Consider the following 27279-nt stretch of genomic DNA (forward strand, 5'->3'; position numbering starts at 1 on the left):
TGAAGTCTCTGGTTCAGTCTTTCCACTCAGCTCAGAACCTGGGGGACAACATTGCAAATTGTAACCTTTGTTAAAACTCCATGAGGAAGTCTGGTCTTTCTAACCTTATCTCTCTGTCACTAGAATGGTTCCAGTGTTTTAAGATATGCCACAATCTGCAGTTCGTAACAATCTGTTCCCTCAGTGGCTGCAGAATAGCTTCTTAAACATGCTGAATAAGCCACTCAGCTTACACACTGAGTGCACTTTATGTTCCTTGCCATCCATTAATGGCACTTCCCTAAAAGCTGCCATCATTCATCACACACTTGAACTCGCAGTGATTTATATATAGACCCCCAACCCTTTTGCATTTCTCTCCTCATGACACAGGACACAGCAATTTTTTCAGCAGGTGAAATGAGTCACACCCTGTGTTCTCCCTGGTTTCTGACTTCCCTGTACAACACACTTAGCCCTAGCATTGACATGCCATTCACTCAAGTGGATGAGTAGTGCAGTGCCTCGAGAATTTTGTGGTAAATTCTAGAGACACTCGTATTTCCACTATCTCGAACACGCATTATTTTAAAGATGAGTGAGTGTGTGAAAGTGGAACTGTGTCTACTGTGCCACAATTACATGTGTGCAGGACTGGCATGCATCAGATGGTTGATTGGCACAGGAAAGTAGTCACAGTGCTCGCCTCAGAAGTTACATGCCCAGCACAAGGAGCAAATGCAACATACTCTGTGATGGTGCTACGTCAGTCATTATTGACAACAGCTGAATGTTGTTAAATAACAGAAAAGACACTTACTTATTCACTTTCTTTCGTGGGGTCTGGATGGTGGACCTGCTAGAGCTTTCTAGATTGCATTTGTTATAAAGTATGTAAGAGTATCTACAGACCGGCAATTGTTGGGCTTACAAAAAATGAACCATTTATATGGTGTTTTGTTTGTGGAAGTGAAAATTCCTCCAAAACAACATCTTATCTTCAGAGAAGAAGTTGGGCAGACAATCGCAGCTGGCTATCCCGTTAAGAAGATCGGCGAAACAATTCCACATAAGCTCAATAATAAAGTGGGAGCGTGAGTCTGGCACACCAGCACCACACTACTCCCTCTAGTCGCCGGAAACCCTAGCATTGACATGCCACTCACTCAAGTGTATGAGTAGCAGTACATCCTGTAGAGAAGACAGGCAGAGGACAGTACTTAAGTTACTTTTGGTATCTTGGTAAATGACTCCTTAAGAGCCCTCCAAACACACGCATTCACAGCAACTGCTCTCATCCTTCTTAAAGCTAATTGGACTTCTCTCTAATGATGTTATTACTGGCTAATATTGAACAGCAACAAACAAATAAACCTGGATATCTACGGTATTTACTCGAATCTATGCCACACTTTTTTCCGATTTTTTTAATCCAAAAAACCACCTGCAGCTTAGAATCGAGTGTAAAGTAAGCGGAAATTTTGAAAAAATATTGGTAGGTGCCGCCACAACTAACTTCTACCGTCGAATATATGTAGCGCTACATAGGCATGCTTTGCAGGCACAGAGATAAATACAGGCGCCAAAACCTCTGCGTCAGTAAATAAATTAAAAAGAAAGGTAGAAAACGAGATTTCTTTTCTGCCCCGAGTTTCGACCACTGCATTTTCATACATTATCCAACGAAGTAAATAGAAATCCCGTATTGTTAGTATTCGAATGTAGCAGCCTTTCAAATATTCGTAGCAACAATAATAAATTTCTTTACACAAGGCTTTAGGATTGTTGCACGAGTTGATATGGTGGGGGCTCATTAAGATAGCATCACCCATTACTTCGTGGAAGTTTGTGAAGTGCTCGTTGGTGTTAGTGAACCATAATGAAGCGCTTTCATTATAGTGCCAAATTCAAGAGGGGAGTTATTTCTTTTGCGGAACAAAAGTTCCAATCGTGCTGCAGGTCTGCGATACGGGATTGATAAGAGCGTCAAGCGATGGCGACTGCAGAGAGACAAATTATTTGAATGTTCAAGTAGCAGGAAAGCGTTTAGTGGGCCAAAGTGTGGCCGATATCATGCACTAGACGTGATTTTAAATGAATTTGTTAAGCAACAGCGTCAGAAATTCCTGCCAGTGAACGCCGAAATTTTAAAAATTAAGCCACATGAAATAGCTAGAGAAAAAAATCGAAAATTTTAAGGCTACTCGCAGCTAAATTGATCTGTTTATGAAGCGCTGGGGTTTGTCACTTCGGAGGCGAACTTCAGTTGTACAGAAGCTGCCGAAAAATTATGAAGAAAGACTTGTAGAATTTCAGCGCTTCATAATCAGGCGGCGCACCGAAAACCTTAGTCAGATAGGAATAGCCGACCATACTCTTATATTTTGACATGCCGTCAAATTATACGGTTGACGCCAAAGGAAAGAAAGACATAAGTGTTCTTACATCAGGGGGCGAAAAACAGCGGATGTCCGTCATGCTGGCGTGCACAGTAAATGGACGTAAATTATCCCCATTCATAGTTTTCAAGCGAAAGACTTTAGCGAAATCGGAAGTGTTTCCAAAAACTGTAATTGTACGAGCAAACGAAACTGGGTGGTTTTCGGAGGACATGATGCTGGAATATATTACGCGCGTGTGGAATCGACGTCCTGGTCAATGCTTGGTTTGCGCAGTCTGTTGGTATTAGATGCGTACGCAAGCCATACAACACCTGCAGTAAAACGAAAATTAGGGGAAAGCAAAACGGACTAGGCAGTATTTCCAGGCGGGATGACGTCAATTCTGCAACCACTTGACGTCTGTTTGAATAAACCATTTAAGGACAAACTTAAACGCATGTACACAGACTGGCTTTCGAAAAGCGACAGACGACTGACACCAACAGGACGTGTAAAACGCGCAAGTTTGTCGCAAGTGTGCCAATGGATTTATGATGCATGGAAGTGTGTTCTAAATAAGACTGTGCAACAAGCATTTAAAAAATGTTTGATATCCAATGCACTAGTGACTAGATGGTACGGAGGACGATGCTCTGTATGAAGAAATGAGCAACAAAGAATAGAGTGATAGTGATAGTGATTCACAATCATGACTGATATTTTAAACATTTAGTATAAGATGTATTGCAAACCTAATAACATTTTGTTTTAACTTTCAGCGTTTAATTTTTAAGTTATTTTCATTCTTCTTTTATAAGGGTTGCTACTCTGCATTGCACAGGATAGAAAAGTGTGGAGAGCTGCATCAAACCAGTCAACGGACAGAAGACAGCAACAACACACACTGCTTGTTTTGCAAATCAAACTGCCTTTTCCTGCTGCTAGTTATTTAATTCATCCCATACGCGCTTCTATAACAAAACTGTATCATTTTAGATCCCACTGATGATGCCTTAGAACAGAAGGCGAAACGCGTATGGGGTAAATAAAATAACTACCAGCAGGAAAAGGTAGTTTGATTTGCAAAACAAGTATTTATATGCTTGCTGCGGAGGATGGCCACACAAACTTGTTAACACTCTGCATTTGAAGTCATCACCAAAAATCTACTACGGAAATCCGACTGGCAAGGCTGTTTTGGATGTATGTCAATATGGCCAACTCTACATTCTGATTTTTTCCCCTACCTGCGACAAGAGATGGTTGCTAATAGGAACTTTTATGAATCTTGAATCACATGCAGTATTCTCTGCACCACAATAATAATACGAATGTAAACATTATGCCACGTATTCTTTCGTGTTTGCTGCTATCTCATTTAAATCCTGTCTGCCTAATAAACTACGAAACTTGAGTGAGACAACAGCAAACGCGGAAGAATATACATATCCTGTCATGTTTATATTCGTATTATTCTTATGCTGAATAGTGACAGTCAGAAATGAAACACGGCAACTGACTAGATTTTTAAATCTAAGATAATTCTAATTTTTGTGCAGAATGTAATGAACTAAAGAGGAGTCTGTGAACATTTTCAAACGGAGAAAACTTTTCGCTAAACTCTCGTTCAGAACATCTTCCATCATATGCAGTCTATTATTTGGTTCTTGTTATCAAAGAAAGCAGCAGTATAAGTAACAACACATAGCAGTTTCTTGCCATTATTTCGCTAATGAGACAATTCCTCTTTTTTTTTATTACTATTGTAAGCGGCGGTAGCGCGCACAAAAGCAAGCGATGCCGCGAGCGGCGACAGGCTGTAAACACTTAGCAATGGCTACCTGGTAAAGCTTAACTTCGAAGCTTACGACTCGAACCAAACTACTGTAGCTGTATCTTCATCCATTCGACTTAAATTGTCTCATGTTACAATGGACGAACTTCGTTTCGATTTGGAGGTGTGGTCTAAAACTTTTCTCTCCCCTTGAATGTGGAGTCTCAAATGTCAGATGCGGCATAGATTCGGGAAAATTTTTTTGCTTGATTTCAAGTCTCATTTTTCAGGTGCGGCTTAGATTCGAGTAAATACGGTACTGTACATAGTAGTTTGTGAAGTGTGTTACTCTCAAATGCATACATTAAGTTGTTGCAGTTCTTGTGCAATTATTTTCTCATCCAGATTAAAATGTTACTAGTGCTATATTTCTTGGATGTTATTAGATGCCTTGACTGACAGTATACAACAAATCAACAGAACTGTTGCTCCCTATGGTCAGGGTAAAAGACTCCAGGAGTTCCGTCTTATGGTAAAACATGGGGTGCAAGTGGTCTGTTGAAATATGTCATTGTTTCTATGTTCTATGACAAAGCTGCACCTAGAAGGCTTAGTAATTCTCATTACATTAGAAAAGTCTTAAACAGTACATACCAAGTTGCAGTCACGAGAAAGCACTTCAAGCTACAAACTTCTTGTAACATTTGTTAATCAGTTTTAAAAGTGGAAGATTGTGAGACTTATGGACGAAATTTCAAATTGCTAATGAATGCTGTATATGAATGATTATTGGAGTAAAGTACCTTGACAGTTACAGCACACATCTAATACTAAGAAATTAAATACCTTATACCTAAATGTAACAGTGCTGGACACTGGAGAATTGAATTTATTTACAGTACTGAAGGAAAGTTTGTTATACTTAATAGTAATAGGCTTCTTGCTGTTGTTTTAACTTTGTTATTGTTTTAATTCAAGGTTTCCTGAGCACTGGAGACTCTGTGGTACCTGGAAACATGGGCCTCAAGGATCAGGTTGCAGCCTTGCGTTGGGTAAAGGACAACATCATTAATTTTGGTGGTGATCCCACAAATGTAATTTTGTCTGGTGTTAGTGCTGGAGCTTCATCTGCTTTCATGCATATGATGTCACCCTTATCAAAAGGTACCATGTGATTATCTTTATCTCTTGCTGTGTAAGTTTACTGTGATCAAGCAAACAAAAGTAACAAAGGCATAATGCAGCTCAGGAGTTGCTATCTAAATAATTTAAAAATAAATAAATAAAACAATAAAAACAATGTTATGTACTGTAAAGAAGATACAGAAAAATTCTTTACAGGAAATTACCTATTGTCCATATATTACCAAACATGTACTATAATTTGATTGGATAAATTGTTTTCAAACATCTACTATAATAGACTTTGATGTATGAAATTTATTTGCTAGTTGTGCTGGATGTTTATTGAAATGCCATTTAGGGGTCTCTAAAACTCATTGTATCACTTACATCTGTATTTAAAATTTGTATAGCAACTGGTACAATGTATCTTCCAACCTTAACTTCATTAATTTGTGACTAGATCTCTGATGAAAATATCACTACATTGGAACTGTCAGATTTTCTTTTTGTTTATGCTTAATTTTTAATTATTATTTGAATACTGACTGACAAAGGTCGTATTAAGTTCTTGGTTTCTCCTCTTTTGATTGTTTTAGTTTTTCCAATATTCTTTCATCCTATCTTCAAACACTGGTGCACTTTTTCTCCCATTCACACTGTTGATATCTTGTTAGTTATTCTGCCATTGAGGCATACTAAACAGTCTTTTTTCCTGTATTTTACTCTACAGCAACAACATTTTATCAAGTAATTTTTGATTTCTTGGTTGCAAGCTGAGAACATTTTGTTTTTGTAGAAATACTTGAAAAGATAATTTCATTTTGTAAATAAGTTTCGAAAACTATTTTTTGCATCTTTTAATTTCAGTTTAATGGTACTTTTCTATTTATAGTGAACTTTCACATTTATAATCCACAGCCAGTTATTCACACACACTTACAAAGGTTTTGATTCCATAACTTTCATTATAAACAGTTATTATTAGATCTAATGGAAACAAGTAGACCTGACCTCTTTGAGGATGTCGACTTTGAAACCATCAGTGACCATAAGCCAGTTACAACCTATAGCAGCGATGATTACCAAAGTATGAAGATCAACTAAAATAAGAAGAAACATTTATAAATTCAGTAAATTAGATAACAAGATGGTACAATCAGATCACAACAATTAACTTGAAACAGTTAGCCTTAGGCAGGAGCATATACAATAATTGTGGTAAAGCTTAGAATAATAGTTACGAAGGATATTCTAAAGTATACATTCACTGTAAAGAAACTTAAAAAACAGCAACTACTGCAGAGACGTAGGACTATAGAGACAGTTGCTAAAACAACACATCTGGTGGTCAAAAAGGCAATTCAGGAAGCCTTCAGTGACTACTGTAGCAGAATCTTATCAAAAGACTCTCACAAAGAACTGGTCATTCTTACATGCAAGAAGGATAGCAGACATGATCCACAAAACTATTGTCCAATAATGCTCATGTCTATCTGGTGTGAAATTGTAAAACACATTTGGAGGTCAAGATAATGAGGTATCTCAAACAGAATGACCTCCTCAATGCCATACATCATAGATTCTGGAAACATCGGTTGTGCAAAATCCAATTCATGATTTTCTCATATGACCTGAAAGCAACCAGGTAGTTGCAGCATTTCATGATGTACAAAAAGCATTTGACTCAATATCACGGCAATGCTTATTAATAGTATGGATTATCAAGTGAAATTTCTGACTTAATTGAAGATGTATAGAAAGGGAGGACATACCACATATTCAATGGAGAGTCATTATCATGTGTAAAAATACTGTAAGAATACGCCAGAAAATAGGTTGAGACCCTAAGTGCTCCTACTGTATATAAACAATGTGGCAGATGCTATTAATATTAACCTCAAACAATGGAAAATCCAAGATGGAATGTAACAATATTAGAGAAGGGAAGTTGCTACTCACCATACAGCAGAGATGTTGAGTCGCAATAGGCACAAGAAAAAGATTCACAGAATTATAGCTTTCGGCCATTAAGTCCTTTGTCAGTAATACGCACATTCGCTCACGCACACGCAACTTGCGCGCACACGCAACTTGCGCGCACACGCAACTTGCGCGCACACGCAACTTGCGCGCACACGCAACTTGCGCGCACACGCAACTTGCGCGCACACGCAACTTGCGCGCACACGCTACTTGCGCGCACACGCTACTTGCGCGCACACGCTACTTGCGCGCACACGCTACTTGCGCGCACACGCTACTTGCGCGCACACGCTACTTGCGCGCACACGCTACTTGCGCGCACACGCTACTTGCGCGCACACGCAACTTGCGCGCACACGCAACTTGCGCGCACACGCAACTTGCGCGCACACGCAACTTGCGCGCACACGCAACTTGCGCGCACACGCAACTTGCGCGCACACGCAACTTGCGCGCACACGCAACTTGCGCGCACACGCAACTTGCGCGCACACGCAACTTGCGCGCACACGCAACTTGCGCGCACACGCAACTTGCGCGCACACGCAACTTGCGTAAGGAGGAGGCTGGGACAGGGAGGGATAGTATGGTGGGGGTGGCAGACAGTGAAGTGCTGCAGTTTAGATGGAGGGCAGGAGGGAGGGGGGGGGGCGGGCGAAGTAGTGGAAAGGAGAGAAATAAAAAGAAATTAAAAGACTGGGCATGGCAGTGAAATGACGGCTGTGTAGTGCTGGAATGGGAACAGCGATGAGGCTGGATGGGTGAGGACAGTGACTAACGAAGGTTGAGACCAGGAGGGTTACGGGAACGTAGGATGTATTGCAGGGGAAGTTGCCACCTGCGCAATTCAGAAAAGCTGGTGTTGGTGGGAAGGATCCATATGGCACAGGCTGTGAAGTAGTCATTGAGATGAGGGGTATAATGTTTGGCAGCGTGTTCAACAACAGGGTGGTCCACTTGTTTTTTGGCCACAGTTTCAGTGGCTGTTCATGTGGACAGACAGCTTGTTGGTTGTAATGCCTTCATAGAATGCAGCACAGGGGTTACAGCTTAGCTTGTAAATCACATGACTTGTTTCACGGGTAGCCTGCCTTTGATGGGATAGGTGATGTTAGTGACCAGACTGGATTAGGTGATGGTAGGATAATGTATGGGACAGGTCTTGCATCTAGGTCTTTTACAGGGGTATGATCCATGAGGTAAGGGATTGAGAGCAGGGGTTGTGTAAAGATTTAAGAGTATATTGTGAAGGTTCGGTGGACGTCGGAATAACACTGTAGGAGGGATGGGAAGGATAGTGGGCAGGACATTTCTCGATTCACAGCACGATGAGAGGCAATCCAAACCCTGGCGGGGAATGTAATTCAGTTGCTCCAGTCCTGGTCGGTACAGAGTTAAGAGGGGAATGCTCCTCTGTGACTGGACTGTGGGACTTTGGGGGGGGGGGGGGGGAGACTGGAAAGATAACGCATGGGAGATTAGTTTTTGTACAAGGTTTCGAGGACAATTACAGTCAATGTAATACCCTCGGTATATTTTGAGAGGGACTGCAGATGCTACGACTACAGGTGGATAGTCTGTATGGAAGGGACTTATTGGTATGGAATGGGTGGCAGCTGTCAAAGTGGAGGTATTGCTGGTGGTTCGTAGGTTTGATATGGATGGAGGTACTGATGTAGCCATGTCTGAGGTGGAGATCAAAATCTAGGAAGATGGCTTGTTGGGTTGAGTAGGACCAGGTGAAGCGAATAGGGGAGAAGTTGTTGAGGTTCTGGAGGAATGTGGATAGGGTCTCTCACCTTCAATCCAGATACCAAAGATGTCATCAATGAATTGAGGGGTTTAGGATTCTGGGTTTTTAGAGAGGATTCCTCTAGATGGTCCATGAATAGGCTGGCATAGGATGGTGCCATGTGGGTACCCCGGATTTGTTTGTACGTAATGCATTTCCAGACGTAATTTTTCGCATTTTTTGCACCACTGTGGATCCTTGCTCCTTCCATCTGCATCAATACAGAAAAGTTTTCTTATCCATAGCCAGATCCCAGTCCCACATACTGTTCCTGCGTTGTTGCTTGGCTCATGAAATCCCCCCTAATGGCCTTATCAAATTACCCATCTGTGGTTTCCACCCCTGTTTCCACAATGACCTCCACCTGTTCAGATTCCACCAATCCTTAGCCGTCACCAACATAGTCCTGCAAAACCATATCAACCACACCCAATCCTCTTGTAGTACCTTCTCTCCACCCGCAAAATTCTTCTGCTATGTAATCCCAAATTCCTGGAACCCATAATGCACATTAAAACTCTTGCCCTGCAGGAACTTGAGAAACATGCACAACGCCACCTCAAAAAGCTCTCCATCCTGCTCATTTCCTATTACTGCCTCGGAGTACCACTGTCCACCACCTCTACAACAACCTCCAAACCTCCCCCATGTCCTCTCATAGCTGACATTGTCTTGCAGACCTACTACTTACCCCACCCTCCAAAACTCCCCACCACCACCACCACCACCACCACCACCACCACCACCACCACCACCACAACACAGAACCCAGAACCTAAATAGACCCGCCACACAGTCATGAACCTTTCCTCCAAAACCCTTAGTCCCACAGAAATATTAGTCCTTTCCAAAGGCCTCGCTTTTTGCCCCACTCCCAAATTCAATCATGCAGGACTTGTTAAGGTTCGTCTTTCCTTCTCCCAGTCCCTACAGTGGAACACAATTTTGCCTCCAACCTGACCAGCCAGACTCAACCAAAGACCAATATTGAACCTTGCCTAACTCAGTTCACTCCTCCATCCAACCGTGATCAACCCCCACTGCCTCCAAACCACCCCCTGTTGACTTCCCAGAGTTTCTTAACCTCGAAACTTGCCTCACCATCATTCCCAAATCCCTCAACATGCAAACTAATCTTACATCCGCAGAAACAACCACAGTCCACCATCTAAAAACTGATCCCGACCTTATAACCCTACCTGTAGACAAAGGCTCCATCTCCATTGTTTTGAACCCCAAGGATTACCTGGTGGAAGGACTCAGTCAGCTGTCAGCTACTTCCACCTACAAACCTTACCACAGTGACCCCATCCCAGTAATCCAGCAGGATCTCCCGTCACTACTTAAATCCTTGGGCCCATCCCAGAACCTCTCCCCAGAGTCTACTTACTCCTACCACTCCTTGCACCCCCACCTTGTACATGCTTCCTAAATTCTATAAACCCACCACCCAGAACGCCCCATTGTGGCCAGTTACTGTGCCCCCACTAAGAGAATCTCTGCTCTCATAGACCAACACCTTCAACCTATTACCCGAACCTACCCTATACAAAAGATACCAACGATTTCCTCCACAGACTCAACACAGTTCCTGTCCCTTTACCACGTGGTGCCCTACTCGTCACTGTTGATGCCACCTCCCTGTACACTTACACTCGTAATGCCCATGGCCTTACTGCTATTGAACACTACCTTTCCAGACCCTCTATGGATTCCAAACCAACAATCTTCCTAGTCACAGTGACCAGCTATATCCTCACATACAATTACTTCTCCTTTGAAGGCATTACCTACAAACAAATCCGCGGTACGCCTATGGGCACCCGCATGGCACCATCATATGCTCATCTTTTCATGGGCCATCTAGAGGAATCCTTCCTAAAAACCCAGAATCCTAAACCCCTCACCTGGTTCAGATTCACTGGTGACATCTTTGCTATCTGGATTGAAGGTGAAGACACCTTATTCACATTCCTCCAGAACCTCAACAACTTCTCCCCATTTGCTTCACCTGGTCCTACTCAACCCAACAAGCCACCTTCCTAGATGTTGAACTCCACCTCAGACATGGCTACATCAGTACCGCCATCCGTATCAAACCTACTAACCACCAGCAATACCTCCAATTCGACAGTTGCCACCCATTCCATACCAATAAGTCCCTTCCATACAGACTATCCACCCATGGTCATAGCATCTGCAGTGATGAACAGTCCCTCTCAAAATATACCAAGGGTATTACATTGACTGTAATTGTCCTCGCAACCTTGTACAAAAACTAATCTCCCATGTGTTATCTTTCCAGTCTCCTCCCCCCCCCCCCTCCCCGAAGTCCCACAGTCCAGCCACAGAGGAGAATTCCCCTCGTAATTCAATACCGCCCAGGACTGGAGCAACTGAATTACATTCTCTGCCAGGGTTTCGATTACCACTCATCGTGCTCTGAAATGAGAAATATCCTGCCCACTATCCTTCCCACCCCTCATACAGTGGTATTCCGCCATCCACCGAACCTTCACAATATACTCTTTCATCCTTACACAACCCCTGCTCCCAATCCCTTACCTCATGGCTCATACCCCTGTAATAGACCTAGGTGCAAGACCTGTCCCATACATCATCCTACCTCCACCTACTCCAGTCCGGTCACAGACATCACGTATCCCATCAAAGGCAGGCTACCCGTGAAACTAGTCATGTGATCTACAGGCTAAGCTGCAACCACTGTGCTACATTCTATGTGGGCATAACAACAAGCAAGCTGTCTGTCCGCATGAACAGCCACCGACAAACTGTGGCCAAAGAACAAGTGGACCACCCTGTTGCTGAACACGCTGTCAAACATTATACCCCTCATCTCAATGACTGCTTCACAGCCTGTGCCATGTGGATACTTCCCACCACCACCAACTTTTCTGAATTGCGCAGGTGGCAACTTCCCCTGCAATACATCCTATGTTCCCGTAACCCTCCTGGTCTCAACCTTCGTTAGTCACTGTCCTCACCCATCCAGCCCCATCGCTGTTCCCATTCCAGCACTACACAGCCGTCATATATTGCTGACATGAAAAGAAAAACCTACAAAAATATTCAGCCAAGTCTTGACAAGATATGATATTGGAGCAAAGATTGGCAACTTGTGTAAAAAAAATGTATTTTTTTTTTTTTTTTAACTTCAAAAAAGCAGAAACATATTATCCTGTAACTACAATATCAGTTAATCACAAATGGAATCAGTCAACTTGGGCAAACACTTGGGTTTAACAATCTGCAGGATTAGAAATGAGGTTGAATAGTAGGCAAAGCAGCGAATAGAATATACTTTAGTCCATTGCTAGGATGCTATGAAATGCAGTGAGTCTGCAAAGGAGCTTGCTCACAACTCTCATGGCTAATCTAGAATATTGCTCAAGGAAGTGGGATCCATATCAAATAGTACCAACAGATGAGATTGCACAATTAAGAGCAGCATGAATGATCAGTTGTTTTTTGACCAACAAGAGATGGCATCAGTGAGATGCTGAAAACTCAAACTGGCAAACTGGCAATTATGCTGTAAAAGGCCCCTTACAAAGCTTCAAGAGACAGTATAAAATGCGGAATCTAGGAATGTTTTACAACCCTCTATGTAGCACTTTCATATAGGCCATAAAACAAACTTAGACTAATCAGAACATGTAAAATCATTTAAGCAATCATTCTTCCCCCATTCCATGTGAAAATGGAATGGGTAGAATGTGTAATAGATTGTATTGTGGGAAAGACCCTCTTTATGCACTTCATGGTGGTTTGCAGTGTAGAAATGTCGATGTATACTGTGATTGTAGCTGCATTACAAGATATTTCTGCTATTCCAGGTTTATTTCACCGTGTTATAGCTATGGGTGGCTCACCATTAAATCCTTGGTCATTCTCAGAAACAGCCAAGGAACGATCTCACCACCTTGCAGAACACTTTGGCCTTACAACAACAGATTCAATAGAATTAGTTAAGTTTCTGAGAACTATCCCTGCAGAAAAGTTTCCACAAGCAATGAAACATGCTCTGAGTGATGAGGTGAGTTGTGCAAACATTACTGTATATTTATAGATCTCTGTTTCTGGTCATTCACTCTAACGTCAGTTTTAGAGATATACTAAAGATGTTAATGGATCTTTGAAAACTCATGCATGTTGACAACAATTAGGAGTAATAGAAAAATGTTACATAGGCTAAAGTACTGAAAAACTGATTACCATGTACAATGAGAAGAAAAAAGATTGCCCAATCAGAATAATTTAGAGTCCAAAACCAGTTAATTGTGCATGCCCAAGTTCAGAGGTGCCAGTGTTCACAACTCTTCATCCTGGTGTTAACATTGTCAGATTGGACTGAAGGAAAATTTCGAAAATATTTAGAGTAGATTTCCCGACCATGTTATAGTTCTGGGTGGAGATTTTAATTTGCTGTATATAGACTGGGAGACTCAAAAGTTTATAACAGTTGGCAGGGACAAAGAATCCAGTGAAATTTGTTTACGTGCAATATCTGAAAACTACCTTGAGCAGTTAAACAGAGAACCAACTAGTAGCGATTAAATATTAGACCTTGTGGTGACAAACAGACCCGAACTATTTGAAACCGTTAACGCAGAAAACGGAATCAGTGATCATAAAGCAGTTACTGAATCAATGATTTCAGCCGTAAATAGAAATATTAAAAAAGGTAGGAAGATTTTTCTGTTTAGCAAAAGTGACAAAAAACAAGATTTCGGAGTACTTGATGGCTCAACACACAAGTTTTGTCTCAAGTACAGATAGTGTTGAGGATCAGTGAACAGAGTTCAAAACCATCGTACAATATGCATTAGATGAGTATGTGCCAAGCAAGATTGTAAGAGTTGGAAAAGAGCCACCATGGTACAACAACTGAATAAGAAAACTGCTGTGGAAGCAAAGGGAACTTCACAGCAAGCATAAACATAGCCAAAGCCTTGCAGCCAAACAAAAATTACACAAAGCGAAATGTAGTGTGAGGAGGGCTATGTGAGAGGCATTCAGCAAATTTGAAAGTAAAGTTCTATGTACTGACTTGGCAGAAAATTCTAAGAAATTTTGGTCTTATGTCAAAGCAGTAGGTGGATCAAAACAAAATGTCCAGACACACTGTGACCAAAATGGTACTGAAACAGAGGATGACAGACTAAAGGCCGAAATACTAAATGTCTTTTTCCAAAGCTTTTTCACAGAGGAAGACTGCACTGTAGTTCCTTCTCTAGATTGTCACCCAGATGACAAAATGGTAGATATCAAAATAGATGACAGATGGATAGAGAAACAATTAAAATCACTCAAAAGAGGAAAGGCTGCTGGATCTTATGGGATACCAGTTCAATTTTACACAGAGTACGCGAAGGAACTTGCCGCCTTCTTGCAGCGGTGTACCATAGGTCTCTAGAAGAGCATAGCGTTCCAAAGGATTGGAAAAGGGCACAGGTCATCCTCGTTTTCAAGAAGGGATATCGGACAGATATGCAGAACTATAGACCTAGATCTCTAACGTCGATCAGTTGTAGAATTTTGGAACACGTATTATGTTAGCGTATAATGACTTTTCTGGAGACTAGAAATCTACTCTGTAGGAATCAGCATGGGTTTCGAAAAAGACGATCGTGTGAAACCCAGCTCGTGCTATTCGTCCATGAGACTCAGAGGGCCATAGACACTGGTTCCCAGGTAGATGCCGTGTTTCCTGACTTCTGCAAGGCATTCGATACAGTTCCCCCACAGTCGTTGAATGAACAAAGTAAGAGCATATGGACTATCAGACCAATTGTGTGATTGGATTGAAGAGTTCCTAGATAACAGAACGCAGCATGTCATTCTCAATGGAGAGAAGTCTTCCGAAGTAAGAGTGATTTCAGGTGTGCCACAGGGGAGTGTCGTAGGACCGTTGCTATTCACAATATACATAAATGACCTTGTGGATAGCATTGTAAGTTCATTGATGCTTTTTGCAGATGATGCTGTGGTATATTGAGAGATTGTAACAATAGAAAATTGTACTGAAATGCAGGAGGATCTGCAGCGAATTGACGCATGGTGCAGGGAATGGCAATTGAATCTCAATGTAGACAAGTGTAATGTGCTGCGAATACATAGAAAGAAAGATCCTTTATCATTTAGCTACAATATAGCAGGTCAGCAACTGGAAGCAGTTAATTCCATAAATTATCTGGGAGTAGGCATTAACAGTGATTTAAAATGGAATGACCATATAAAATTAATCGTTGGTAAAGCAGACGCCAGACTGAGATTCATAGGAAGAATCCAAAGGAAATGCAATCCGAAAACAAAGGAAGTACGTTACAGTACACTAGTTTGCCCACTGCTTGAATACTGCTCAGTGGTGTGGGATCCGTACCAGATAGGGTTGATAGAAGAGAGAGAGAAGATCCAACGGAGAGCAGCGCGCTTCGTTACAGGATCATTTAGTAATCACAAAAGTGTTACAGAGATGATAAACTCCAGTGGAAGACTCTGCAGGAGAGACACTCAGTAGCTCGGTATGGGCTTTTGTTGAAGTTTTGAGAACATACCTTCACCAAGGAGTCAAGCAGTATATTTCTCCCTCCTACGTATATCTCACGAAGAGACCGTGAGGATAAAATCACAGAGATTAGAGCCCACACAGAGGCATACCGACAGTCTTTCTTTCCACGAACAATAAGAGACTGGAATAGAAGGGAGAACTGATAGACGTATTCAAAGTACGCTCTGCCACACACCGTCAGGTGGCTTGCGGAGTATGGATGTAGGTGTAAAAATAGAAGCAATATAATAGTTAGGATACAGTGTATGTCAAGATTCATTCTCATCATATCTTTTCTTTCGAAAATCATTATCCAAGCATGTGGAAATGGTTGAAACAAAAAAACTCCACATCAGTAGAATTAATGCAACGATGAGTGTTCCACATTTTTTCAATTGCTAAGTGAATAGGGTGACAATTTACAAATGTAAGGGTTGAGCATTCGAATCTAATTGGAATCAGTTGCCTTTCTTTTTATGCTTAGATCACCACAGATTGTGCAGCTGTAGGCATTTCTAGGTTCCACTATCTTTCAAAAGATTCCATTTTATAATAGTCAAATCTTTAAACAGACAAATGGTCCTTGTAAAAATATTGAAAATGGATGTATTTATTTGTAATTATTTCAACACACCACTTGCTGTGTCCATAGTTTTCAGCTTAGCAGCTGAGAGAAACGTTTTAGCTAATTTGCATAATTTTCTAAGTCCTTATGTGCAGTTTACACAAGCATATAGATATGCCTTCCATTACCTGTTGTTTCCAGTTTAAATATTTATTCTTAAACTATGGTAGGGCTATTCGACCATTATGCTAACAAGAAGAGATCAGAAGCTGCTTGGTAGCATGTCTACTTACTGCACTGGTAGTTGTAGTATGTGTCGAGTTGAATCTTACTGCAGCCCTTTTTTTAATCACATCACAAATATTTTATGCTTTATTTACTTTCGTTATTAAATTATATTTTCTTTTTTTCCTTTTATTCAACATTCTCTTCAGTAAATAACTAGTCAGGGTTGATGTCTAAACATAATCTTCCTTGGAATGATATATTTATTTTACCTCCCATAACAATAAAAATAATCATCCTTGGAGGGTGTTAAAAAAAGCAATGTTCTTGAGGACAATATTATGGAAGTGGAAGAGGAGGTAGATGAAGATGAAACGGGAGATATGATACTGCGTGAAGAGTTTGACAGAGCACTGAAAGACCTGAGTCGAAACAAGGCCCCGGGAGTAGACAACATTCCATGGCCTTGAGAGAGCCAGTCCTGACAAAACTCTACCATCTGGTGAGCAAGATGTATGAGACACGCGAAATTCCCTCAGACTTCAAGAAGAATATAATAATTCCAATCACAAAGAGAGCAGGTGTTGACAGATGTGAAAATTACCGAACTATCAGTTTAATAAGTCACAGCTGCAAAATACTAACACGAATTCTTTACAGACAAATGGAGACAAATGGAAAAACTGGTAGAAGCCGACCTCGGGGAAGATCAGTTTGGATTCCATAGAAATGTTGGAACACGTGAGGCAATTCTGACCCTATGACTTACCTTAGAAAATAGATTAAGGAAAGGCAAATCTATGTTTCTAGCATTTGTAGACTTAGAGAAAGCTCTTGACAATGTTGACTGGAATGCTCTCTTTCAAATTCTGAAGGTGGCAGGGGTAAAATACAGGGGGCGAAAGGCTATTTACAATTTGTACAGAAACCATATGGCAGTTACAAGAGTCGAGGGGCATGAAAGGGAAGCAGTGGTTGGGAAGGGAGTGAGACAGGGTTGTAGCCTCTCCCCGATGCTATTCAATCTGTATATTGAGCAAGCAGTAAAGGAAATAAAAGAAAAGTTCGGAGTAGGTATTAAAATCCATGGAGAGGTTCGCCAATGACATTGTAATTCTGTCAGAGGCAGCAAAGGACTTGGAAGAGCAGTTGAATGGAATGGACAGTGTCTGGAAAGGAGGGTATAAGATGAACATCAACAAAAGCAAAATGAGGATAATGGAATGCAGTCGAATTAAGTCGGGTGATGCTGCTGGAATTAGATTAGGAAATGAGACACTTAAAGTAGTAAAGGAGTTTTGCTATTAGGGGAGCAAAATAACTGATGATGGTCAAAGTAGAGAAGATATAAAATGTAGACTGGCAATGGCAAGGAAAGCATTTCTGAAGAAGAGAAATTTGTTAACATAGAGTATATATTTAAGCATCTGGAAGTCGTTTCTGAAAGTATTTGTATGGAGTGTAGCCATGTATGGAAGTGAAACATGGACGATAAATAGTTTAGACAAGAAGAGAATAGAAGCTTTCGAAATGTGGTGCTACAGAAGAATGCTGAAGATTAGACGGGTAGATCACATAACTAATGAGGAGGTATTGAATAGAATTGGGGAAAAGTGCAGTTTGTGGTACAACTTGACTAGAAGAAGGGATCGGTTGGTAGGACATGTTCTGATGCATCAAGGGATCACAAATTTACTACTGGAGGGCATCGTGGAGGGTAAAAATCGTAGAGGGAGACCAAGAGATGAATACACTAAGCAGATTCAGAAGGATGTAGGCTGCAGTAGATACTGGGCGATGAAGCAGCTTGCACAGGATAGAGTAGCATGGAGAGCAGCATCAAACCAGTCTCAGAACTGAAGACCACAACAACAGTGTATGATGGATGATCATCATGTTGGTAAGTGAGATGTCCTTTTGGGTACCAAGGTCAAGCTCCATAGATGATTATTTTTTTAAGGAAATGCTCATAGTATGCTGAATTGAATTTGAACTTGCCTTGAATACATTCTTAAGTTCCTGCAGCCATGTAAGATATCCAGTCCCAACATTTCACACTTATGCATCCACTTCTAGTGCATGTGGCTATGAAGCATGCATCATTTCATTGTCCATCTGTGTGGTAAATGAGAGCAGGACCTCTGCTCGTGGACTCAGTTGTGCTCTAGACAAAGAAAATGACTTTCCTCCAGTGGACATCTTCCCAGGAACCCTCAATTGCTAGTCTATCCATGACTTGTTCATCCGACAACAGTTCTTTGATAAAAGTATGAGGGGACCTGATTCCAAAATCCCTTAATCTTCTGGGAGCAATTCTCAACTATCCCAGGAAATGTGAAGTGCTTCATAATTCCTGGATAAATAACAGAGGAGCATTCTGGGCAAACCTGACCAATCGCTCATCTTGTCTCCACTTAGAGACTCATGGTCTTCCAGGTATTTAACATCTTACCACCTCACCATTATCTCTAAATTGTCTAATTGGTCTCCTTGCTGTGGAAGCATAAACATCGTAACAATGTCCAGCCTCAGATGCACTAAATCCATTTTCAAAGAGAGCAGTTATTCACTGACATTCACATCAGCCATTTTGTAACAGACCTATGATGTATGCCAATCAGCTGATATGTTTCTCTTAGCTTAAAACTATAGAGATGCCAGGTGGCAGTTGAAATAACTTGAAATACAGTATTTTACTATGACTATTTTTCTGTTTGTTTAAAGGTTAACCTATCATAAAATGGAATCTTTTGAAAGAATGTGGAACCTAGAAATGCCTTCAACTGCACAATTAGTAGCGAATTAAAATTTAAAATATTATCTACACATGTTTAAATATATAAAAAAAGAAGAAAATGACACCTGACTCCAGTTAGATTTGAACATTCATCCTTTATGTTCATAAACCATCATTGTATCCTTTCAGCCATTGAAACAAATGTGAAATCCTTTCATTCTAGTAATCTGACTGACGTGTAGTTCTTATACTTCAACTGTTTCTACCTGATAGAATAATGATTTTCTAGAGAAACGATACAGTGAGGTAAACTGGAATGAATCTTGACATGAACTGCATCCTCACTATTCTATTACTTCTACTTGATGCAAACACTGAGCTGAAGCTCCACGGACTGCTAGAATTGTGAACACTGGCACTTCTAAGCTTGGGCATGTGCAATGCTCTGTTCTTGGACTCTTAAATTATTTGGGATGGGCAATCTTTTTGCCTCTCAGTGTATAAAGTGTCCCTGGAGGAACTGTCAGTATTAAAGGACATAACAGGGATGATCATTATAGCAAATAAAACTGCATATGAACATATGATCTATTCCAAATGGTTTCCAAGATAGAATGCATTTAATATAGATTGTTATTTATTTTATGTATTATTAAATACATAGTCAGATCTAAACATGTAAATGTGTCCAACAGTTAGTAAACATTACAACACGTGTTTTACAAAATATGAATTGAAACATATGTACTTTTAACACTTTCGCTTCTAAGCTTTATCATACTTGTCACACGATATTATCTACTCCAAGGTGTTCAACAAATGAATTTTCCAAAAAATGCCAGTGTGTGTGTCCTGTTATTCACTCTTCTAAAATGACTGGGCCTATCCACTTGTTACTGATCATGCTGCATCAAACACAGATCTGAAAATAACTTGGAAATCTCGTAAGCCATTCTGAATAGGGCATTTGTCCATATGAAGTTTTTGCATTGAATGAGTGTTCCTGCCATAGCCCTGAATATTGAGAATTCTTCCTGAGACATCCTGTATCTTCATATCCTAATGATAAATCAGCTTCAGTCCAGTAAAATACTTATTGCACCATCGCATGCATATACACTGAAGCGCCAAAGAAACTGGTATGGGCATTCGTATTCAAATAAAGAGATACGTAAAAAGGCAGAATATGGCACTGTGGTCGACAACACCTATATAAGATGACAAGTGTCTGGCACAGTTGTTAGATCAGTTACTGTTGCTATAATGGCAAGCTGTCAAGATGTATGAGAGTTTGAACATAGCGTTATAGTCTGAGCAATGGGACACATCTCCAAGGTAGCAGTGTAGTGGGAATTTTCCCATGCGACCATTTCACGGGTGCACTGTGAATATCAGGAATCCAGTAAAACATCAAATCTCTGACATTGCAGCGGCCAGAAAAGGATCCTGCAAGCATGGGACCAATGACAACTGAAGAGAATCGTTCAACATGACAGAAGTGCAACCCTTCCACAAATCGCCACAGATTTCAATGCTGGGCCATCAAAAGGTGTAAGCATGTGAACCATTCAATAAAACTTCATTGATATAGGCTTTTGGAGCTGAAGGTGCACGTGTGTAACCTTGATGATTGCATGACACAAACCTTTACACCTCACCTGGGCCCATCAACAACGATGTTGGACTGTTGATGACTGGAAACATGTTGCCTGGTGGGATGAGTCTCATTTCAAATTGTATTGAGCAGATGGATGTGTACAGGTACGGGGACAACCTCATGAATCCACAAACCCCACATGTCAGCTGGGGACTGTTCAAGCTGGTGGAGGTTCTGTAATGGTGTGAGACATGTGCATTTGGAGTGATATGGAACTCTCAGTATGTCTAGATACAACACTGATAGGTGACACGTGCTGTCTTATCACCTGCATCCATTCATGTTTATTGTGCATTCCAATGGATGTGTGCAATTCCAGCAGGAAAATATGACACCCCACATGTCCAGAATTGCTACAGAGTGGCTCCAGGAACACACTTCTGAGTTTAAGCACTTCTGCTGGCCACCAAACTCCCCAGATGTGAACATTATTGAACATATGTGGAATGCCTTGCAATGTGCTGTTCAGAAGAGATCTCCACCCCCTACTCTTATGGATTTATGAACATCCCTGCAGGTCTCATGGTGTCAGTTCCCTCCAGTACTACTTCAGACATTAGTTAAGTCTATGCCATGTCACGTTGCAGCACTTATGTGTGTGTTCAGGGGTGCCCTACATGATGTTAGGCACGTGTACCAGATGCTTTGGCTCTTCAGTGTATGACAGATTGTACCATAGGTTATTCATCAACTGTATAAATGTGTGTTTCCATTTTAGAAAACTATTTAATTATAAGAGGACAGAATGGTGGGCCAGTACTTAAAATTCTAGAGATGAAACGCCAGCACTCTGATCTGCTTTTAAAAGTAGAGGAAAGTATTCCTATCTTTTGAAACTGTTAGCTCCATCATATGGGAGGGAAGAAAGGTGGGTTTTGAAACACTGGAAGGAGGAGCAGGGCAATTACTGAGACTTTGTACCACTGACTGCTACATTTGGCAATATATTAATTAAAGATTTCAGTGACTAAACAGTATTTTCTGTGAACTTGCTTAATAACACTGAACCATTTGAAAGCTTTTTGTAGATTAAAAAGTTTATTATGAACCTCTGATATGCTTTCCAGTTGCTTTGTTCTGCGTCAGAAGTTACAAAGCATCTTTAGCTGCATCTAAACTCATCTGAAACCAAATTATCACTTGGGATCTTATGTTTTCTTTGTATTTAAGTCAGGTTACTCTGTCCTGCTTTTATGATTTTTGATGCTTATGGAGCAATTGATATAGGTCTGTAAATGTCACAATTGGATAGGCTAACTTTCCTATGAACTGAAGTATCTTTCATACATTTAAGTGTTCCTGAGAACTGCACATACATGTAATTACAACATGTTTAAGCAGTTCTGCTTGATGAAGAGATACACATTTTAATATTAAGTCTATTTAATCAACAATTTCATTACATTTAATGTACTAAAAACATCATGCACTACACTAAATTTGAGATTTAATTACTTAATTCGCCTTGCAGTATTTTTCAAAACAAAGTAAAGTCATTGGCATGATTGCAAGGAACACGATATGTCAGTGAGCAACAGTTTTCACTACAATCATGTTCAGAAGAAACAGAACACTGTGAATGACTAGAGATAGGACATTCATATTCACAGGACATGTACATTAGTATGTTCTGCAGAAGTGATTAGCATTTTAGTCAACTCAGTTCAGCACATTTCCTGTTGTGTAAGATAACTTGTTCCATGCATGAATGCATTAATGTGTAAAAGGTGCAAATGGCATCCTGCGGTATAGCCATCCATGTGTCATTCATCTGGTTGCAAAGTTCATCTGTGGTGGCTGGCACTGGGTCACAGCACTGCACCTATCTTTTCACCATGTCCCACAAAGTTTTGATTGCTGACAAGTTGTGTAACCTGGTGGGCCATGGCAAAAGGCTGAAATCCTGTGACACCAAGAAGGCATGTGTTTGTGCAGCATGTGGTCATGCATTGTCTTGGTGAAAAACACATCAGGAGTGTTGCCCAGAAAGGATGTGGCTATGGGTTACAGGATGTTTTTCACGCAGGACACAGTGGTCACAGTGCCCTGGAAACACACTAACTGTGATTTGTGATTGTACCCAACAGCACCCCATACCATAAGGCCTTGAGTTGGCACAGTATGTCTTGTGCGAATGTAGTCACTATGATGCCACTCCCCATCTGTGGTGGAACTAATATGCAACCATTATTTTCAAACAAAAGAACCTGGCTTCATCTTAAAACAGTATCTGATGCGATTCATGTCCTCCTCTCCCCCACCCCCCACACCCCACCCCTCCCCTCCCCACACACCCCTACCCTCTCCTCCCCACATGGCACTTGCTCTCCTCTAAGGTGCAGCACTTCATTGTCCGCCACCCCTACCCTACCATCCATCCCCCTCTCCGCCCCTAACTCACCCATCCTGCTCCATCGCTGTTCCCATTCCAGCACTACACAGCCGTCATTTTCACCGCCATGCCCAGTCTTTTAATTTCTCTCCTTTCCGCTACTTACCCCCTCACCCCTTTTGCACCTTCTCTCTTGCCCTCCGTCTAAACTGCAACACTTCCCTGTCCGCCACTCCTGCCATACTATCCCTCCCTATCCCCACCCCAGCTACTTACCACCACCCAGTCACCACTCCTATCATGCACTGTTTCTGCTGCTCACAGTGTGGTTTCAGTTCTCTGAGACTGCGTGCGTGCGTGCGTGGGTGTGTGCGTCTACTGCTGACAAAGGCCCATTGGCCGAAAGCTAAAATTGTATGAATCTTTTTGTTGTGCCTATCGCGACTCGCCATCTCCACTATATAAGGTGAGTAGCAACTTTCCTTCTCTGGTATTGTTACATTCCATCCTGGATTTTCTATTATATAACACGAGAGAATGACATAAATAACATTTGCAGCAAAATAGATTCAAGCATATTTTTGATGAGAAAAATGTCAGTCGGTAAACACACACACTCTACAAACAATATACTATGGACCAGTCCATTTGCACCTCTCACATGGCATCCTGGTGTGGGGAAGTGCTGCAGAGAGTATTAAGATTACAAAAGAGAGCTGTACGATGCATCGCAAAAGTATCACCCAGAGAATCCTGCAGAAATAAATTCGGTTTTAATGACATTTTTTGTGTACATATAGCGAAGACCAAGGAATTACAGAAAAATGAACAATATTATCACTGATGCTTTTCATAATGTACTTTTAATAACATTTTTTATGAAAAGTCTATTATAAATGCAATCATACGTTAAATGATATTTGTCACTGTATTTTTGCTATGTATACGTAAGCTTTATATAAACATGACTTGTCCAATATCATTCTAAGAAATGATCCACAGACAAAAATAAAGAACCACCTGCCCCCCTCCCCCAATAAATTCAATTATGCAAGTTATAACATGTTACATTCTATTATTGCAGGACAAGGAACGGCTGTTTATGTTCGTTTTTGTACCATCGGTGGAGCCAAATGTTGAGGGTGCCTTCCTTACAGAGCATCCAGCAGATATATTGCACAAAGGCAAATACATAAATGTGCCTCTCCTTACTGGTGTTGCCAGCAGAGAAGGGAAATTTCTGATGAAATGTATGTAGTTGGAATCACAATGAAAGTTACCACACATCTTGCTCTTAATGCCTGCTCAAAAATCTGTTGCTTGTCTTGTCTAACTTTCCTAATTGTTTCAGGGACTGGTCTGGCAGATGATCCAGAGAAAGTGAAGCATCTCAATGATAATTTTATAAAAGTTATTGGTCCAGATCTTCGTTTACACAGCAAAGCAGAGAGAGAAACTGCAGCAAACAAAATAAGGGAATTTTACTTTGGTGGAAAACCTGTGACCAATGAAACCTTTGAAGAACTTGTGGATGTGAGTTTCTAAAATAACACATTAAGCTAAGTTTGTAAAAAAAACTTATTACTCCTATTTTTGCTGACAAGCATTAAGAGTATCACTGAAGGTAACTACCTACCTGTTCCATATTATACTTACAAGGGAGGGCCATGACATTGGGATCACAGATTTACTCCAAACTATGCACGCCTTTAGTTGGCCATTAAAACAACATAATGTGCAAGTAGTAAGGAAGTAGTAGCAGTAGGAAGCTTTATGCATGTATTTTGTAACTGATGTGTATGTGTAGGTGCCAGATATTAAGAGTTCATGGTGGTCAAGTGGTTAGCAATCGAGCATTGTGAGGCAAACATGTATGAAGTGACAGTTTGACTCTTCACACTTAACTTTTAATCTATATTTTTTCATCACTGGTTATATTATTTAATTTAAGACATTTGAGAGTAAATATACACTACTGGCCATTAAAATTGCTACACCACGAAGATAATGTGCTACAGATGCGAAATTTGACCGACAGGAAGAAGATGCTGTGATATGCAAATGATTAGCTTTTCAGAGCATTCACACAAGGTTGGCACCCGTTTCCAACCGATTTCTCTTACACAAACAGCAGTTGACCAGCGTTGCCTGGTGAGACGTTGGTGTGATGCCTCGTGTAAGGAGGAGAAATGCGTACCATCACGTTTCCAACTTTGATAAAGGTCGGATTGTAGCCTATCATGATTGCGGTTTATTGTATCGCGACATTGCTGCTCGCATTGGTAGAGATCCAATGACAGTTAGCAGAATATGGAATTGGTGGGTTCAGGAGGGTAATATGGAACACTGTGCTGGATCCCAGCGGCCTCGTATCACTGGCAGTTGATATGACAGGCATCTTATCTGCATGGCTGTAATGGATCGTGCAGCCACGTCTCGATCCCTGAGACAACAGACGGGGACATTTGCAAGACAACAACCATCTGCACGAACAGTTAGACGACATTTGCAGCAGCATGGACTATCAGCCCGGAGACCATGGCTGTGGTTACCCTTGACACTGCATCACAGACAGGAGCACCTGTGGTAGTGTACTGAACGATGAACCAGGGTGCACGAATGGCAAAATGTCATTTTTTTTGGATGAATCCAGGTTCTTTTTACAGCATCATGATGGTCGCATCCATGTTTGGTGACATCGCGGTGAACGCACATTGGAAGCGTGTATTTGTAATCGCCATACTGGCGTGTCACCAAAGTGTGATGGTATGGGGTGCCATTGGTTATACGTCTCGGTCACCTCCTGTTCACATTGACGGCACTTTGAACAGTGGACATTACATTTCAGATGTGTTACGAACCGTGGCTCTACCCTTCATTCGATCCCTGCAAAACCCTACATTTCAGCAGGATAATGCATGACCGCACATTGCAGGTCCTGTACGGGCCTTTCTGGATAAAGCAAATGTTCGACTGCTGCACTGGCCAGCACATTCTCCAGATCTCTCACCAATTGAAAATGTCTGGTCACAATACGCGAGTCACTTCTCTTGATGAACTGTGATATCATGTTGAAGCTGCATGGGCAGTTGTACCTGTACACGGCATCCAAGCTCTGTTTTACTCAATGCCCAGGCGTATCAAGGCCGTTATTATGCCCAGAGGTATTTGTTCTGGGTACTGATTTCTCAGGATCTATGCACCCAAATTGCACGAAAATGTAATCATGTCTGTTCTAGTATAATATATTTGTCCAATGAATACCCGCTTATCATCTGCATTTCTTCTTGGTGTAGCAATTTTAATGGCTAGTAACGTAATTTGAAAAAAGCCACATATTTTCATGGAGTATTAGTGAATTTCATGTAATTTGACTACTTACTAATTTTAATTAAATTTAATTATTAGAGCAAACATATTTACAACTACTGACAAGTGAAGAAACATAGTTTTCCTGAAAATTTATGCCAGTCATCATTTGCAAAATCCCTACTTTGCATATCGATGCTTTGAGCTGTAGACACAGAGGCAGGCTTCATTTGGCAGTTAATCCCCACAATAGTGAGATGTTGCTCAAGTAGCAAGAACAAATACTGTAGGTGCATTTTTTTAATATCACAGAATTTACACTTTTACTAAAAAATGAAGTTATGGCTAAAATGATTGTCCTCAAATAATTTGTCATCATGTTTGGCTTATGACACACTATCTCACAGTTTATATGACATTCAATTAATTTTCCTTCACTTAAAACTTCCGGGCTGATAGGCCGTGGTCGAAGTATAAAACTGTCTCTTAACGTTTCGTCTCCGACTGCGGGAGACATCATCGGAGGTAAAGCGGCGAACTGCGAAGAGGACTCGAGGAGGCGTTGATTATATAGGCAGTACAGAGGGTGCCACTGTCGATCACGTGGCGTCGGCTATGAGATTGTCTCTGGTAATGCCAACATTCACGATTGAAAGTAATCGATCGTCACGCTTACGGTGCAACGCTGACATCCAAATTTTATCCAGTTTAACACCTTCGTCTTTCCTGTTAAAATTATTACGATGTTTATCAATCTCGATAGCCTCTCTATACAAGCGTGCATAATAATGCGAGGTTTTTGATATGACGCTCGTCTCGCTGAATTTTATTTCATGATCACCTTCCTGG

The 27279-nt window shown here is 41.1% G+C and overlaps 2 protein-coding genes across 2 annotated transcripts in view; both read left to right on the forward strand.

Annotated features, from left to right (window-relative positions):
- The window catches only part of LOC126236312 (juvenile hormone esterase-like), a 557639-nt gene that overhangs the window by 328954 nt on the left and 201406 nt on the right, over nt 1-27279 (forward strand). The gene's annotated exons all lie outside the window — the stretch shown is intronic.
- Nucleotides 1-27279, forward strand: part of LOC126236314 (esterase FE4-like) — a 136697-nt gene that overhangs the window by 51650 nt on the left and 57768 nt on the right. The window contains exons 5-8 of the mRNA XM_049945525.1: nt 5113-5298; nt 12892-13091; nt 24206-24371; nt 24473-24654. Coding sequence (XP_049801482.1) covers nt 5113-5298; nt 12892-13091; nt 24206-24371; nt 24473-24654 — 734 coding nt within the window. The remainder of the gene's footprint in view (nt 1-5112; nt 5299-12891; nt 13092-24205; nt 24372-24472; nt 24655-27279) is intronic.

Source organism: Schistocerca nitens, chromosome 2 (assembly GCF_023898315.1).
Source record: "Schistocerca nitens isolate TAMUIC-IGC-003100 chromosome 2, iqSchNite1.1, whole genome shotgun sequence".
NCBI lineage: Eukaryota > Metazoa > Arthropoda > Insecta > Orthoptera > Acrididae > Schistocerca > Schistocerca nitens.